Source organism: Muscardinus avellanarius, assembly GCF_963383645.1.
Source record: "Muscardinus avellanarius genome assembly, chromosome: 19".
Lineage (NCBI taxonomy): Eukaryota > Metazoa > Chordata > Mammalia > Rodentia > Gliridae > Muscardinus > Muscardinus avellanarius.
The window spans coordinates 41,229,171-41,246,800 of NC_137805.1; the positions used below are offsets into that span (position 1 = coordinate 41,229,171).

At 46.9% G+C, this 17,630-nt stretch overlaps 1 protein-coding gene across 1 annotated transcript in view; it reads left to right on the top strand.

Moving 5' to 3' along the window:
* Positions 1 to 704: 704 nt before the first annotated feature.
* Positions 705 to 17,630, top strand: part of TTI1 (TELO2 interacting protein 1) — a gene marked incomplete at both ends in the record, with an annotated part of 29,699 nt that continues 12,773 nt past the window's right edge. Inside the window, 6 exons of the mRNA XM_080716514.1 lie at positions 705 to 3,003; positions 7,627 to 7,818; positions 10,789 to 10,937; positions 14,480 to 14,620; positions 16,517 to 16,721; positions 17,002 to 17,089. Of these exons, the coding sequence (XP_080572640.1) occupies positions 705 to 3,003; positions 7,627 to 7,818; positions 10,789 to 10,937; positions 14,480 to 14,620; positions 16,517 to 16,721; positions 17,002 to 17,089 (3,074 nt within the window). The remainder of the gene's footprint in view (positions 3,004 to 7,626; positions 7,819 to 10,788; positions 10,938 to 14,479; positions 14,621 to 16,516; positions 16,722 to 17,001; positions 17,090 to 17,630) is intronic.

Sequence of the window (17,630 nt, forward strand, 5' to 3'; positions counted from 1 at the left end):
ATGGGCTAAAGGAATCTCTCGGGATGGGAGTCGGAATTGTGGAGGAACTAAGAATTGGTTGTGAAAGAGACAGGGGAGCCTTCTTGGGTGCTAGAAATCTGTCTTGCTTCAAGTAGGGCTTACATGGTCGGTGCGTACATAAAATTCACTCTGCTGTACATTAAGACTGCATTTTACACTACGTACATTCAACTTTGAAAAGGTAAAATCTTCCGTGGTTCTGTCACCACTAACAGAGGTTAAAAAGCAGACTCCTTAGAATAGCCCCCAGGCCCCTATTCATTCTCCCCCAACTTAAGGCTCGAGCGTGTTCTTCCTGGGAAGCCCATCCTGGCTTCTCCAGGGATGTGGCCCTTTCGCCCTGTCCTGGGACCCCAGCCGAGGCCCTCCTAGTCCTTGAGAGGGCGTACATCACTGCACCTTTCGCCCTGTCCTGGGACCCCAGCCGAGGCCCTCTTAGTCCTGAGAGGGCGTACGTCACTGCACCTTTGCTTCCTGTGCTGGGCTGCGAGCTCCTCGAGAGCAGGAGTGTCTCTTTCCAGTTTCCTTGCTCCCTGACACCTTGGGCAGTGGCGGCAGACGGGCCCCTCTAAAGGTCTGTTGAGTGAATGAAAGCAAGTTCACTTTGATTGCTCTGAGCTTGACCCTGCTTACCGAAGTCCCCTTCCTCCGGCCTGTAGGATGTTTCCTCGGTGACGGGCACAATGGCAGTTTTTGATACACCTGAGGCGGCCTTTGGCGTTCTACGTCCAGTCTGTGTTCAACTCACAAAGACCCCAACGGTGGAGAGCGTGGAGCAGCTGCAGACGCAGCTGCAGTCCGTGAGCGACAGTGCCCTGCAGGAGCTCCAGCAGTACATACTCTTCCCCTTGCGCTTTACCCTCAAGACCCCAGGGCCCAAAAGGGAGCGCTTGCTGCAGAGTGTGGTGGAGTGCCTCACATTCGTCCTCTCCTCAACATGTGTGAGAGAGCAAGAACTTCTCCAGGAGCTCTTCTCAGAGCTCTCTGCCTGTCTGTACTCACCCAGCTCCCAAAAGCTGGCAGTTGTGTCAGAGGAGTTGAAATTGGCTGTGATCCAGGGACTTAGCACCTTAATGCACTCAGCTTACGGGGATGTCATTCTGACTTTTTATGAGCCCTCTATTCTGCCTCGATTAGGATTCGCCGTATCTTTGCTGCTAGGCTTGGCAGAACAAGAGAAATCAAAGCAAATTAAAATCGCTGCCTTAAGATGTTTACAGGTTCTGCTATTTCAGTGCGATTGTCAAGACCATCCGAGGTCCTTGGATGAGACTGAGCAACAGAAGCTGGGGGATGTGTTTGCTTCTTTTTTACCTGGAATCTCAACCACACTGACAAGGGTTATCACAGGAGACTTTAAACAAGGTCACCGCATTGTCGTGTCTTCCCTGAAGATCTTTTACAAGACAGTGGGCTTCGTTCTGGCTGATGAACAGCTCAGAAGAATCTCAAAGGTCCAGGCCAAACCTGCAGTTGAGCGCAGAGTTGCAGAGCTAATGGTTCACAGGGAAGCAGATTGGATAAAAAATACTGGCGACAAGTTGGCGATCCTTATTAAAAAGATAATCGAGTGTGTTTCAGTGCACCCACATTGGAAGGTGAGGCTGGAACTGGTAGAACTTGTGGAGGCCCTTCTTTTGAAGTGCAGTCAGTCACTGGTTGAATCTGCTGGTCCCCTCCTGAAGGCATTAGTGGGCCTAGTAAATGATGAGAGTCCTGAAGTTCAAGCCCAGTGCAACAAGGTTCTGAGACACTTTGCAGATCAGAAGGTAGTGGTGGGCAATAGAGCCTTTGCCGACATCTTGTCAGAAAGCCTGCATTCCCTTGCCACGTCTCTTCCTCGTCTAATGAACTCTCAGGACGACCAGGGCAAATTCTCCACTCTCTCCTTGTTACTCGGTTATCTCAAACTCTTGGGCCCAAAAATAAACTTTGTCCTCAATTCTGTGGCCCATCTCCAGCGCCTTGCCAAGGCGTTGATCCAGGTTCTTGAACTAGATGTGACGGACATCAAAATTGTTGAAGAGCGGTGTTGGAGCTCCAGAGACCTGGGTGCTTCCCCAGAGGCCTCAGCTATACAGCCACGGAAGCAAGTCCAGAGGAGATACTTCCGCTTCTTCACTGATGAGAGAATTTTCCTGCTCTTGCGGCAGGTTTGTCAGCTTCTTGGTTATTATGGGAACCTGTATTTGCTTGTGGATCACTTTATGGAACTGTACCATGAATCTGTGGCTTACCGCAAGCAAGCTGCCATGATACTTAATGAACTGGTTACAGGGGCTGCTGGACTGGAGGTAGAGGATCTTCACGAAAAACATACTAAAACAAGCCCAGAGGAACTGAGAGAGATTGTGACATCTATACTTGAAGAATACACAAGCCAAGAAAACTGGTATTTGGTTACCTGTATTGAAGCGGACGAAGACGACGAGCTAATGACGAAGCGGTCAGGCCTCCAGGCCCTCACATCAGGAACACGCACCTGCCAAATTGCATCTTTTCCAGCCTTCTCAAAGCCAAGTCCCACTATCTGCTCCATGAACAGCAACATCTGGCAAATATGCATCCAGTTGGAAGGGATCGGCCAGTTTGCGTGCGCCCTGGGAAAAGATTTTCGCTTGCTCCTGATGTCAGCCCTATATCCAGTACTGGAGAAGGCTGGAGACCAAACTCTGCTCGTCAGTCAGGTGGCCACCAGTACCATGGTAGACATTTGCCACGCTTGTGGCTACAACTCCCTGCAGCACCTCATCAATCAAAACTCAGACTATCTGGTGAATGGCATCTCTTTAAATCTGCGTCATCTAGCGCTGCACCCTCATACCCCAAAGGTCTTGGAAGTCATGCTGCGGAACTCAGATGCTAGCCTGCTTCCTTTGGTGGCAGATGTGGTTCAAGATGTCTTGGCCACCCTGGACCAATTTTACGATAAGAGAGCTGCTTCCTTTGTCAGCGTTCTGCACACCCTGCTGGCAGCACTAGGTACATTGAAAGCCCCGTTTAATGCTGGTTTGGGGAATAGGACTCAGTGGCCTAGTTTGCCAAGTCTTGTATTTTTCAGTGTTTGTGTTTATGTTATGAAGGACATTCAAAGGATCTCTCCAGAGCCACATGCTGTGGTAGGGTTCCATTGTTTATTTTTTATACTTTCAATAATCTACCATTTACTGAGCTCATGCTCTGAGCCAGGGATTTAAACCCTGTAAACTAAGTATAAACATTACTTTTATTTTACAAGTAAGAAAAACTAAGGCCCAGTGAGCTGCTTAGCCAGGGTCACATAATTAATAAGGAATAAGTCAAAATTTATGATAGTGTTATTCTTTTCAATATACCAAACTGCTGCTGATAATACTTAGTGAGAGCAGTGTCTATGCTAATAGAGAACAGAAATAGCATGAATTATTCAGTTCACAGATGGCTAGAACAATACTGCCCAATAGAACTTTCTGTAATGATGGTAATACTCTGTATCTGTTCTGTCAGATACAATAGCCACTGGCCACTTGTGGCTAGTACTACTGGGAAATTGAATTTTTAATTTTAATAGCCACATGTAGCTACATACTCCGTACTGGACAGAGCTGATCTAAAAATTTCCTTTTAGCCTTTTAATTGTGTGAACGGGTTTGTGTTTCTCTTCTTCCTTTTGATCCTGTTGGTTCCTGCTGGAGATGTTAGCCACCATTAAAATGGCAACATTTTAGACTCTAAAATAAAGAATTCCTCGCCAGGCGTGGTGGCACATGCTTGTAATCCCCACGCTTGGGAGGCGGAGACAGGAAGATCATGTAGGTTCGAAGCCAGCCGCGCTGGCTTAAGAGACCCTGTTTCCAAATAAAAAATATAAAAAATAGGTCTGGGAGGGTAGCCCAGAGGTAGAAGGGCTTCCAGGAACTCCAGTACCACCAAAAAAAAAAAGAATTCCTCATCTGGACCATCAGTCTTTGGATGAAAAAGCAATGAACTAAATGCGGGTCCCTTTTATCCAAAGAGCACATCTCCAGTATTTATTTCTATACTGCTGATAGTCCCCGAGGCACGTGGAAAGGTCACTGACCGCATTTTGTCAGGTGAAAAAGCCAGGCTCAGGTAAGAAACTTTCTCCGGAAGGTGACTGGGGCAGGGACTGCACTCTGCCCTGAGCTGACGCTGTTTCCAGTGTTCCTTCGTTCCTTCACTTATGATCATTTACATACGACATCAATGTTCTCTTGAGCATTCAGTAAGGAGTGCCTGCTATGTGTCAGGCACTGTGCTAAACAATGAGGATATAGCGGTGAACAAGATGAATACTCGTGGGGTTTTTCTGCTACTGCAAGAGAGACAATAACAAGTAAACCATTAAACAAGCTCATCATAGGCTCCAATCACCACTGCAAAGGAAATAGACATCTTGATGCAAGGGAGGACGGATGGGCTACTCTAGGTTGAGTGGTCAGGGAGGACCCTCTCTGAGGAAGTTGGCACTGAAGCTGAGGCCAAAGGATGAGAAGAGCCCATCATACACAAGGGCTGTCACATTGTTTATAAGAATATCAGGCAACGGGAATGGCTGGTTTGAAGGCCCAGGGGAAAGAAGGGGCTTTGGGTGTTTGGAGAATGGAAAAGAAGTTGTTGTGAAGAAAATGATACAAGATGGAATGGGAAAAGGCAAATTCTGCTTTTAAGCCAAGGGGAGGTGTTTGGACTTGGTGTGCAGGCACTCCCAGGCCTGAGTAGTAGCTAATAGTCGCAGGGAGACAGCCATGACCAGGGACCAGCTGGGCCTGCCTTTAGAGGGCCCCGTCTAAGCCTGGCTAGGTGCTTAGACATGCTGGCTGGGACTGGCTTGCTTCCAAAGGCCAGATAGGCCCCATCGTTACTGCTTTGGGGAACGATACTACATTTCAATTTGAGATTTAGACAGTATGTTATGAAAAGGCCTATGGGACATATCCTCTTAGGAGGTATCTCAGGTTGGGTCTTGAAAATTGAATTGCCTTAGATTGCTGATGGCCTTTGGTCTTCTCTGGAGGAAGGTTGAGGAATCCTGTATAGAGCTTGTTCTGTTTAATTGGGGTGGAAAAAGGAGGGTGTCCGTGGCAGAGAGGAAAATGAAGATGTAAGGTTGACTTAGAAGCATCGTAAGGGGAAAAATTGGAGGTAGCTTTTCTGTGTGTTTTGAAATAAGCCAAGCTGTCCTTGCATTTTGAAGAGTAAGTAGAGTCGGTATCGTCACTCATGAGTCAAAGGAACGCTTTATGCTGGCATTTCTGCTCGTCATCAGATTGTCTAACTGATGGCCTCTCTTTGAAGATGAAAACTTTTTAAGGTCTCATAAGAACCCAGTACATGTTTTAGGAAATTAAGTGAAGATTCACACAGTGCTTCACATGCGTTGACTAAAAGACAGTAGATGCTGGGCATGGGGGCGCACGCTTGTAATCCCCTCACTCAGGAGGCTGAGACGGGGGTCGTGGTTCGCAGACAGCCTCAGCTACTTGACGAGGCCCTTCATAACTCAATGAGACCCCATTTCAAAAATAAAAAAGACTAAAAATTGGGCTGGGTTGTAGCTCGGAGGTACAATTCCCCTGGGTTCCATCCCTAGTACTGAAAAAAAAAAAAAAAGTAAACAGATAAAATATAAAGGCAGTAGGCTCCCCAGAGAAAGAAAGAACTATCAGGTAAATTAGTGCTTAACACCATCTACTGATTGGCTGGTTATTCATAACAAGAAAAAGGAGGATAGCTTTGAAAGTAAAAGATTCATGCCAAATATTTCAGACCTTGGAGATGGTGCCATATTCACACAGAGGGCTGCCGCATTCTTTTGATGGCTGCACCACATCCCAGTGTGTGGCTGCACCATAGTTTTAGCCCAAGTCCTCTTTTGTTAGATTTGTGATAGTTTCTAATCTTTTGCCACTACCAAAAAGTGCTGCAATGAATATTTTTGTAGGTCATTTTGAATATGTCTCAATATAGCAGTAGGATACATCCCTGAAAAAAAAAATGCTGATTTACAGCTATTACATTTAAGTTTTTGATTGAGAGTATCAAATTGCTCTCCTAAGAAGTTGTACCAATTTAAACTCCATCAGCAATGTAAAAGACTGCCAATTTTGCCACACCCTTACCCATACTATAAATTACTAAGCTTTTGATCTTTACTAATCCAATAGGAGGGAAATAGCACCTTATTATGGTTTTAATTTGCATTAAGAATAAGGTTGAGCTTCTTTTCATATGTTTAAAAGCCATTTGTGAGCAAAGACATTTTAATATCTGGCACTAGCCTTGAATCTAGAAATAATCTTTGCACTGTGTCTAGTCCTAGCAATGTAAACGCTCTCTCTGGGCTTTAACCATTTAGGAACCAGTCTCTTCGTGTGCACTAGGCACCTGATTTATTCCTGGGAATGGCTCATTGGATAAATGTCATCATTGATCCCTCGGGGTAGGAACCTCCAGATCCTGGATCCACGGCCCTCATCTCAGTCATTTGTGGTCTGCCGTTCCCAGTCACCTGGCCTGTCACCTCCCTCTGCTGTCACTCTGGCTCTGCTTAAATGCTCCTTGATGGAAAGGAGATTAGCAGGAGCTAGAGGTTATCAGAGTCTTTTCCCTGCTCTTTGTAAAAGGAGGACAGTGGAACAAAGCAGCGGTTTTCAGGCTGTAGGATTTTTGTTGTTATTTTATTCTTTAAGTATGGAGTCTTTGTTTAAATGAAGCCTTTGAGAAACGCCAATATACAAAAACAGTTTAAATTTTATCTGCTCTGGTTGAAGAAGGAATTAGAGGCCCCAGGACCCACCTACCCCTAACCCCTCAGCCTGCTGCCTCTTGGTCTCCTTGTTGTGAAGCCTAGGACATCTCTGTGGAGCCCAAGGCCCATCAAGGCATAGTTTGAAAACCACTGGAGGCAGGGGTTTTTAATGTTTATTCACTGAAGAAGGGAGAGCTCTGGAGAGAAAATAGCCAGCTTTCTAAGGCATCTTATTAGAGATGCAGCGGGAAAATGTCCGTTCTCGAGGTTCCATGGAGCTTTCTTCTGCTAATGAGTACTGTTTCGCCTGTAGGTATTCTCCAATCTCTTGTATTTTTTCATTCAGCTTATATTTTTGGCACCCATCTTATGCCAGGCATGTTGGAGTACAGAGTCTAATGGGAGATTCATACACCAAACAGTACGTGCAAAATAAATAGACATTTACAGTCCGTGATGAGCTGATGTGAAGGGAAAGAATACAATGCTTTTAAAGACATCAAACAACTTACCGAAGTTAGACGTAGGAGTAAGGGATGGCTTTACTGGGCGACTTCTAAGTGAACCGAGGCATGAAGAGTGATTTGGAATTCTCAGATGTAAAGTAAGGGGGGAAAGTATTCCAGACAGCAGTAGCATATGCAAAAGTTCTGAGGTAGGAGGATGCGTGGCACGTTGGAGGACTGGAAGATGGTAAGTTGATGGGCAGCTGGAGAGGTAGCATCTGCGGCTGGAGAGACAGGGGACTAGATGCTGTGGGCTGGGCGAGGCATGCCACGGCAAAGAGCTTATTCTACCTCTCGAGTACTGATGCCTGTTATTAATGCTCTCGGGGACATTATAACACTCTGCAGCCCAGTGGTTTCCAGGCACAGGATGCGTTGAGCAACTCCAAGAGCAAAGTTTAGAGGCTACGGCTCACTCGTGTCAAACACCAGCAACTCCCGACAGCAGCGCCACAGCCGAAGACATTGAGCAGTTCGTGCTAAACTACCTCAGAGAGAAGGACGTAGCAGAGGGAAATGTCTCGGACTTTGACGATGAAGGTAAATATTGTTTATTCGGGTTTAGCCAGTTCTTTCTTTTTTGAAACAGATTTTTTTTTTTTTTTTTTTTTTTTTTTTTTGGTGGTACTGGGGTTCCTGGAAGCCCTTCTACCTCCGGGCTACACTCCCAGACCTATTTTATATTTTTATTTGGAAACAGGGTCTCCTAAGCCAGCATGCGCGGCTGGCTTCAAACCTGCGCGATCCTCCTGTCTCTGCCTCCCAAGCACGGGGATTACAAGCGTGCGCCACCACGCCCGGCGAAACAGATTTTTTTAAACTAATAAAATGCCATGATTTCGCCATGCTAACATAGCCATCGTCATTTTTCGTGTAATCTTTTCCATTCTTTTTTGTTACAAACCTGTTTTTACTGGTTACAGCCAGAGTTTCTGTTTGTTTTGTGATACTGAGGACCAAACCCGGGGCCTCAGGCCTGCTGGGCAAGCGCACTACCTCTGCGGTATACCTTCGCCTCCCTGGAGTCACAGTTCAAATGCAGCATACCATTTTTGTTTAGTTATAAGCAATGCGCCGTGTTGCTGTGGAGTTTTCATAATTAATGTTTTAATAGCTGCTACTAAGTACGCATTCCCCCTTGTGAGCCTAGGTGCCTCCAGCGTTCACGATAATAAATAGTGCTGCAGTGGACAAAAGTTGTGCATGTGAGCTTTTCCTTCTTGCATATATTTCCTTGTGAATTCCCAGAAGTGGGGTTTCTGGGTCAAGGATATGAACATTATTTAGTGCTTGCCAAATTGCCTTCCAAAAAAGGTTATATCAATTTATGCTTTTCCTCGGCAATGCAGGATTGATAGAGTTTCGCCACAACCTTGCCAACACTGGTTATTGCCAGTTTTGCTTTTTCCTAAATTAATAAGTAAAGTCGAACATATTTCTGTGTGTTTCTTTCCTGGCCTTTTTCCGTAGGCCTGTTGTCTATTCGTATGCTTTATTTATTGGGAGGAAGAGATTCCAGGGTTTTTCTTACCTATTTATATAATAAAGGCAGAGGGAGTTCAAGCCAGTAGCAGCTCTGGCCTCTTGTTTTATTCACAAACTCAATCTGGAGCTTCAGGTCACGGAAGGATTAATAAATTATTAGAATCTCCTCTGCAAATATAAAATGCCAAGTCATAATGAGCTTGGTGGTCTCAGCACTATCCTAAATCGACTGAGTCTCAAATTAGTTTTTTAGGTTAGAATTGAGCAGAACTCCCTTCCTTTTTTTCTTCTTCTTTTTTCTTTTGTTCTTTTTTTTTTTTCTTTCCATCTATATTCTTAAGATTTTGATGGACTGAAGCTAAGATTTCCAGAAAAACAGGAAATAGTAGCTTGATGTACTATTACAACGAATTTCTTCTAAGTATCAGAGAAGCATAACAGGGCCCAGATAATGGTTTACATAAAGTTGAGTCGTTGCTATCGCCAAGGACAGAGTTTTCTGTTTTAGAAATCGATCAGGCTAGCTGGGCATGGTGGTGTATGCCGGTAATCCCAGTACTTGGGAGGCGGAGGTTTGAGGCCAGCCTCAGCAAAGTAGCAAGGCCCACAGCATCTTAGCTTCAAAGAGTCCCTGCTTCAAAATAAAAAGTAAAATGGATCTGGGGGTGGATCTCAGTGATGGAATACCCCAAGGTTCAGTCCTCAGTACCACCAAAAGAAGGAAGAAAGGAGGGGAATCTGCCAGGCCTTTTCTTCTCAGGTCTGTTTCCTCAGCCCGCCCAGTTCTTCCTGTGAACTGCTCTCCTTCCCCCAACCCCGGATCTTTGAGAAGAGAAGGCCGTTTGAGCCTTCGTAGTCTGGATTTGCCATCTGTTTCAAGCACAAGGTGGTGGAGCCGTTCTTTCATTTTAGGGGCTCCTGGTTCCAGTGGGTGTTGGCTACACTGACTGAATAAAACCTTACTTCCCAAACCAGAAAATCTATGTCCTTCAAATAACACGCTGCAGTAGGTGACTTTCAAACACAAACCTCCCTCTGAGAGTGAAAGCATAGCCCTGCCGTTCTTATCGGAATTGTTCATCAACTGCACACCTTGGCCTGGCGTGGTGGCGCCACCTGTGATCTCAGTACTCGAGAGGCCAAAGCAGGAGGGTCGCGGCTTTGAAGTCAGCCTCAGCAACTAAGCAAGACCTTGCTGCCAGATAAAAATAAAATAGGGCTGGGGCCTAGCCCAATAATAGAAGGCCCCTGGATTCCATCCCCATTACTATAAAAAAAAAATCTATATACTAGTGCTCATATGTAATTTTATATTATGCTTTTTCTTTTTAAACATTATTGCATAAATATCTTCATTTGTCATTAAAATCCTTGCTAAACATAAAGCTCAGGGATCTTATACCGTTGTGTGGTTGTACCATGGTTTATATAACCACTCCCCCTTGAGTGAGCATAGACTATGTCTTAATCTTTGTGCTGGTAGGACAAAGTACCTGGAACTGGGCAATTTACAAAAAACAGATATATTTTTTTCCTCATGTTTCTGAGGCTGGGAAGTCTGAGATTGAGAGGCTGGCAGGTCCATTTGCTGCCGAGGCCGCTCCCTGCTTCCAAGATGATGCCTGTTGCTGTGTGCTCCGGGGAGGAGTGCGCTGTCCAAGGTGGCAGACGGCTGTAGGAGATCAAGCTGCATGAAGCCTCCGTTCATGAGCGGAGGGGCCTCAGGGCCTAGATGCCTTTTACATACCCTCCTCTCAATACCATCACACTGGCCGTTGAGTTTCCTCGCCTGGCTTTGGGGGGACACATTCAGACCAGAGCAGAGAGGTTTCCCAGGTTTTAGCTGTACTGTTAATGCTGCGGTGAACATCTTGACTTGTACAGCTTGACCCAGATTTCCACTGGTTTCCTTAAGATCCGTGTTTAGACTCTTTCCTTGCAGTACTTTTCTGAGTCTGAAGCTGGGGATCAGGCCGGACAGGGCACCTCTCATAAAATACTGCTACCAATTATGTTGTTTTCCAGAGGCGCCATCAGTCCCTCCCCAAGTGGACGAGAACGACACCCACCCAGACGTGGAGCCGCCACTGCCAGTGCAGATTCAAATAGCCAAGGATGTGATGGAGCGCTGCATCCACTTGCTGTCGGATAGAAGTCTGAAAATCCGCCTGAAGGTGAATGTGCACCCCCTTCTCCGCCCTCACAGAGCGCAGGGTAGAGGCGCAGTTTGCTTAGCAGTGGCTATAAGAGTGAGCAGGTAAGCTACCTGCTCTTATCTCCTGGGCCATGGGTAGTGGCCAAGGGAAGGCATCAAGAGGAATTTATCTGTGGGATGACAATTTCTGTTTTCTGCATTAGTTCAGATCCCAGATAGAGGTTACTCCCCCACATTAAAAACCACAAGGATCTGCCGGGCGTGGTGGTGCACGCTTGTAATCCCCGCGCTTGGGAGGCAGAGACAGGAGGATCGCGCAGGTTCGAAGCCAGCCGCGCGCGCTGGCTTAGGAGACCCTGTTTCCAAATAAAAAAATGTAAAAATAGGTCTGGGAGTGTAGCCCAGAGGTAGAAGGGCTTCCAGGAACCCCAGTACCACCAAAAAAAAAAAAAAAAAAAAAAAACACAAGGATTCGGGGAGTCATTGAAACTCCAAGGAGAAGAAAATGAAAGTCACTGCTTTAAAAGGATATCATTGAGCCGGACGTGGTGGCACACACTTGTAATCCCAGCATTCAGGAGGCTGAGACAGGAGGATCATGGTTCGCGGACAGCCTTGGCTACTTAGTGAGGCTCTCCGCAACTTATTGAGGCCCTGTTTCAAAAATAAAGAATAAAAAATAGGGCAGGGGGTGTAGCTCCGAGGTCAGATGCCCCTGGGTTCCATCCCCAGAATCACACACACACACACACACACACACACACACACACACACCATTTTCTGAGCTGACTGAATTCAGGGTTCAGGTTTTAATACTTTAAAAGTGGTCATTCTTACAAGCCTGACCCTTATCTCTGTTTCTGATCCTATTTTTATACTAGGAAAACCCCAACACTTCTCATAGTATTACATCCTCATTTGTTGGCAGTTTCCCAAGCAAGCATCCCATCAGCAAGGATTTAGAATACAGAGTAGTGACTTATAACAGAGCAGTGGGCTGGGGTCCTAGGGGCCATGGTCTTCAGATTCACTCCAGAGATCTTCTAGCCAAAGGAAAACAGCATTCCTCCCTAAGAACATTCCTCATAACATTCTCGCAATGAGAGCATATTGCCTCTCTTAGGGGCCAGGACAAAGGTAGGAAACTCTGATCCACAAATTATCTCAAAGTCTGTATTTTGTGCAGTTTGTCAAGTCTTTCTGAGACGTCTCTTAGCACTCCATTCAGCAAACTTTTTGAGGGTGTATTACACACAAGGTTTAAGGTAGTGCTATAGTTGATATATTCAGCAAACTCCTGAATATCTCTCACAATCTTCCCTCTTATGGAGGCTTTGTAGCAGCTATGTACACACTGTAATTATTAAAAGCATCAGTGCTGGCCAGGTATAGTGCACACACCTGTATTTCTATTGCTTGGGAGGCTAATACAGGAGGATCGCAGGTTCCAGGCCAGCCTGAGCAATTTAGTGAGACCCTGTTTCAAAATAAAAAACAAAAGAGCCGGGTGTGGTGGCGCAAGCTTGTAATCCCAGCATTCGGGAGGCTGAGACTGGAGGATCGCGATTCACAGACAGCCTCAGCTACTTAGTGAGGCCCTCTGCAACTTAGTGTGAACCTGTTTCAAAATAAAGAATAAAAAAATAGGGCAGGGGGGTGTAGCTCAGAGGTCGAATACCCCTGGGTTCCATCTCCAGACCCGCAAAAAAAAAAAGAAAAAAAAGGACTGGGGTGTAGCTCAGCAGCAAAATGACTTTGGGTTCAATCCCTTATGCCCCAAAAAAAGATAAATAAAAAGCATAGTGTTGGAGTCAGACCTGCATACTTCACTTCAGCTGTCAGCTTTACCAAGTGACCTTGAATAAGTTAAGTCACCCTTTTAGCCGTAGCATCTTCATGTGTAAACTGGAATGAGGCGAACCCCTCAGGGTTGTCAGCATGAGGCGTGGCACGCATGCTCATTCATTCAGCCACCAGCTGCTCACTGAGGACTTCCTGCGGGTCAGGCAGAGGGTTCGGAGAAGGGAATGGTACAGACACGGTCCCTGTCTTCATGGAACTTCATGGCTGTCTTGGGCAACACACAAACATACATCCAAGTCCAGAAAATGCTGTGAAGGTAATAAACAGGTCCTGTGATTGAAGGTAATAAACAGGTCCTGTGATAGAAAATAGCTGCTTCCCCAAATATACAGAAGAAACCTACAGCGTAGTAACCCCTTTGAGTAAGATCGAGCTTACATTCTGAATCAGACCAGGGCATGAGGGAAGGCCTCTCTGCGGTGGTAACGTCTCTGGAGGTTGAGGAGCCACCATGCCAAGGGCAAAGGCAGTGAGAAAAACATTTAGATGGGGAGATGTAGGTCTCTGAATCAGCCAGATGTGGCTTAACCTGTTCACTCAGTGACGAACTCAAATTCAAAGCCATTTCTGCCACTCGGCCCCGCTCTCCACTGTGCTGCTGAGCATTTTGTCCCCGGCCTGACCAATCACGTCCCAAGGGCAGGGCCTCTTGCATGGGCCTGTGTGGGCTGGCCCGTGGTATGACTGGCCTCAGTTGGACTGACCACGCTGCTCCACACTGACATGGACCATCTGTGTGCAGCGAGCTCTGAGACGTAAGCCATCAGGAAACACGTTCTCAAGGAAGCTAAACCACCAGCTTCACCTAGGCTAGCCCAGAGCTTTCTCACGAGTTTGGCCTGTACTTCCTCAGCCTTCCGGGCCTCTTGGGTAGCAGTAACGGGACTTGAGTTCCACGCAGCCCCTCGGCTTGCTCCTCCTGCATCACCCCTATCAGTCAGTGGCACCTGTTCGTCTGCAGTGAACCCTGTTGGTACCTCTTCCCCACCCCAGTATCCATTCTTCTTGCAGTTTAAGTCATTCCATCTCTAAAACAGATCGCAGACCTTTTCATTTCTCTGCCTCAGCCACCATCACTTGGCCACATGTGCTGTGGCCTCCTACTGGGCCTCATCAATACCCTCTGCCCTTCAATCCCTTTTCCACTCGGCAGCCAGGATGGCCTTAAAACATGAATCATATCAGGTCACTTTGCTGGGCAAAACCCTTGCAGGACTCCTCCCTGAGCTTAGTACAAAATAAAGGGCTCTTAGTGCAACCCTCTCCTGGCCCAGCCCCTCCTCTCTGGTCTCCACACGCCTGTCCTTGCGTCCTCGCTGTGGCTTCGATGTAGGAACGCGCGTACTCTGCACAGGACAGAGAAGCCTTCCCAACAGCCTGTGTGCTTTACTCCTGCACTTAGTCTCTTTGCTCCACCCTTGCCTTTCCTTCTTGACACAGTTGGTAGTCTCCTCTTTATTTGGTTGTTGTCTAAGTAACAGCTTCCTCCAGTTGACCCATACACTCTGTGAAGGCAAAGAAACCTGTGCATTTCAGCCGTGGGTATCGCGCTAGTAACCAGCCTGGCCTGGAGTCGGCCCCCAGGAAATAGTTACTCGAGTAATGCGTTTCTCGATCTTAATCTTTAAACTGGTGAGTCAGGCCCAGGTATCTGCTTCCAAACCTTTGCCGTTTAAAGAACAGTGTCTTTGCTTTCAGGTCTTGGACGTGCTGGGTTTGTGTGTGGTCGTTCTGCAGTCCCACAAGAACCAGCTCCTTCCCTTGGCTCATCGGGCCTGGCCCTCACTGGTGCACCGACTCACAAACGACGACCCCCTGGCCGTGCTCGCAGCCTTCAAGGTACTGCCCTCATGTGCCCACCGCCTGCCGCGGGAGGGAGGTTGTAAGCACAGAGCTCATTGGGCCGTTTGCATGGCTTCTCTTTTTATCTGATTGCAATGCTTTCGAATTTGAGGCAGAGTGAACTATTAAAAAAAAAAGCTGCTTCAATCCATAAGTCCAGATTAGCATTAGACTGAGCTCTCCCGTGTGTGTGCCAGGCAGTGGGCTTGGTACTTCCCCACATGTGAGCCTACTCCTTACAACTGTCAAGGTAGGCGTGTTACCTCATTTTTGGCCGAGGAGGAAACAAGCTCAGAGAAGTTAAGGAAGTATCTCAGGATCATGGAGGTCATAAGCGGCAATCCAGATGTGCGTGTTCATGCTCCTGTTCATCGACTGCCCAGAGTCAAGGTGAAGGGCCCAAGTTCTAGCAGTACCCCTGCTCTGCCCAGCCACGACCAGCCATTTTCAGGTGGGCTTAGGAACTCCCGCTCTTCTCACAGTGTTATCAAGGATAAAATGGGACCCGTGAGGTGCTCTGACAAGCTAAAAGCCCTGTATATATAGGTGTAAGGCATTATTTTCCCTGACTTAGTTTGGTTCATATTAGCACATGTATTTTAGCTTATTTATTTATATCCTTGCTTGTTCTAAAAAGCACTCATGATGTCCTTCTGAGATGAGTTTGCCAGGGTAAGCTAACATAAATTAGAAGCAGGTAAGCAAGACAAGGCACAGAAAAGAGATGTGCAGGGGCATTAAAGGAAGCTGAGAACGCAGTTAATATACTTGGCTAAAGTAGTTTGGTTTTGTGTAAGGTTCTTCAGCATCTATTGAGCCCAAAAAAATCAGCTTCCATTCATAGCACATAAAATTGTTACTTTCTTTCCAAAGCAAAATGCACAAAACGATGTGTATCCATGTATGTGTGCATGCTAAAAAAGAGAAAGAGAAAAGGGAAGGTCAGGGGAGGTGGGGAGAGAAGGAGGTATTACTAAATCTTATTCAGATTTGCTGTTTTCCTTCATGAAAATTAATGGGTTATTTGAAATGACAGAAAGTGTAGAGAAACGAAAAAAATATAAAGAAGTGTGTGCTGAATGAAGCGGCTGCATTTTCCACGTGCGGTCACAGCAGTGACACTGGGGTCTGTGAGGCCTGGTGCCATCCAGCCCAGGAGCCCGGGATGAGCCCGCTCTCCACAGTGTGGGCTCACGCTCTCTACGCTGGTTATGCCTTGCTTACCAATTTTTAAAGAAATTCCTCTTCTCCTGTATACTCAGTCTTGTGCAGCGGGGCAAAACGTTTCAATATGTTCTGCTAGAGAAAGTTTAAAATGAGACATGCAAAGAACCTGCCTGTTGTGAAAGATAGAACGAGGGTGATGTACACAAGAGATTGTGCAGTCAAACAGAAGGAACATGGAGCCCGGCCCCGGCTCAGCCAGGGAGCCCGGCCCAGGCCCCGCCTCCCGACAGCCGCCTGTGGCAGCAGCCCAGCCTTCCTGCTTGTATTTGCCCAGCTAGCTAGTTAAAAACACAAGTCTTCTCTCAAGGGATGTTAGGAAGATTCCAGAGATGAGCTATGTGAACTGCTTTAAGCTCTTTTCTTTTTTTTAACAAAAAAGGAAGGAAAAATCAAGATATTAATCATATTATTCATCCACCCCTAGATTCCTCTGAATTATTCTCCATGTAATCTGTATTTATGGATAGAAGCAGCCATGCCTTGGGAGCAGAGACTTCCAAATTCATAACTGTCAAAATCACAAACCATGGGCAAAGAATTAGCAGCAGTAATTCTATTTTTTTTTTCCCCAAGTAGAGAAGGAAATGATATTGAATTACCGCATGTTCTGTAGCCCTCTTGCAGCCTTGGTGGCATCCAGTGAGCAGGTTGGGACTGTTTCTGCAGGTTTTGCGTACACTGGGAGGCAAGTGTGGTGATTTTCTACGGAGCCGGTTCTGCAAAGATGTCCTGCCAAAGCTGGCTGGCTCCTTGGTCACCCAGGCTCCCATCAGTGCCAGGGCTGGACCGGTTTACTCGCACACACTGGCCTTCAAGCTGCAGCTGGCTGTCTTGCAGGGCCTGGGGCCCCTTTGTGAGAGACTGGACCTAGGTAGGTACCAGCATGTCTCCCCCAGCACAGACCCTGCATGTGTCTGCACCTTGCCCCTGCCTTAGCACTCCGCCTGGTCCTGCTCCTCGTGTTTACATTGCTTGGTCTTACTTTGGCCCCATTTGTCTACTTATCTTGATGTGTTTCCTAACTCGCAGGAGGGAGTAAAGAGCTCAGGGAATCTTGCCTCGCTGTTCCCGTTTCCCCAGACAGCAGTTAGTTACTGCTTGCCCCAGATGACGGCTGAGGGCCTAAGCTTGTTTTGTTTCTCTCTCTGCAGGTGAGGTTGACCTAAATAAGGTGGCCGATGCCTGCTTGACTTACCTCAGCACCAAACAGCCCGTGAAGCTACAAGAGGCTGCCAGGAGGTACGTCTGCCTGATCGCCCGCATCGCTTTGCATTTGCTCTAAATTATAGATGATCTGCTAATGGCAAGCGGGGTTGAGGCATCTCCGCTCTCTCTCCTCTCTCTCCTTGCCAGGTTAAGATGATTTCTTTTAACTGTGCCAACTCGAGGCATGGCATTTTTACTACATGCCTTTCTCTTTGCAAGTAACCTTTTCCTCTGCTGCAATGTCAGCAACAATTCCAAGGGGCAGAAAGCAGGGCAACTGTGTGCTGGAAGGGACCCAGCCCCTCCTGGCTGGAGGCGGAGCCCCCTGAGTCCCTGTCCCTGGCCACCCAGTGGCACAGGCACTTGTCCACTGACTCGGCTCCCGCCATAGCAAAGCAAAAACACTGGGTTACTGATCTGCCACAGCTCGACTCCAAGGAGGGTCTTACATGACCAGAAACTGTATGCAGAGTTGGATTTGTGTGCAAGCGGGCGCGCATGTGCCTATTTCTAGAGTCTACACCATTCTGGTTCTAGCAGGAATCTGTGACCAAAAGAACAGTAAGAACCAGTG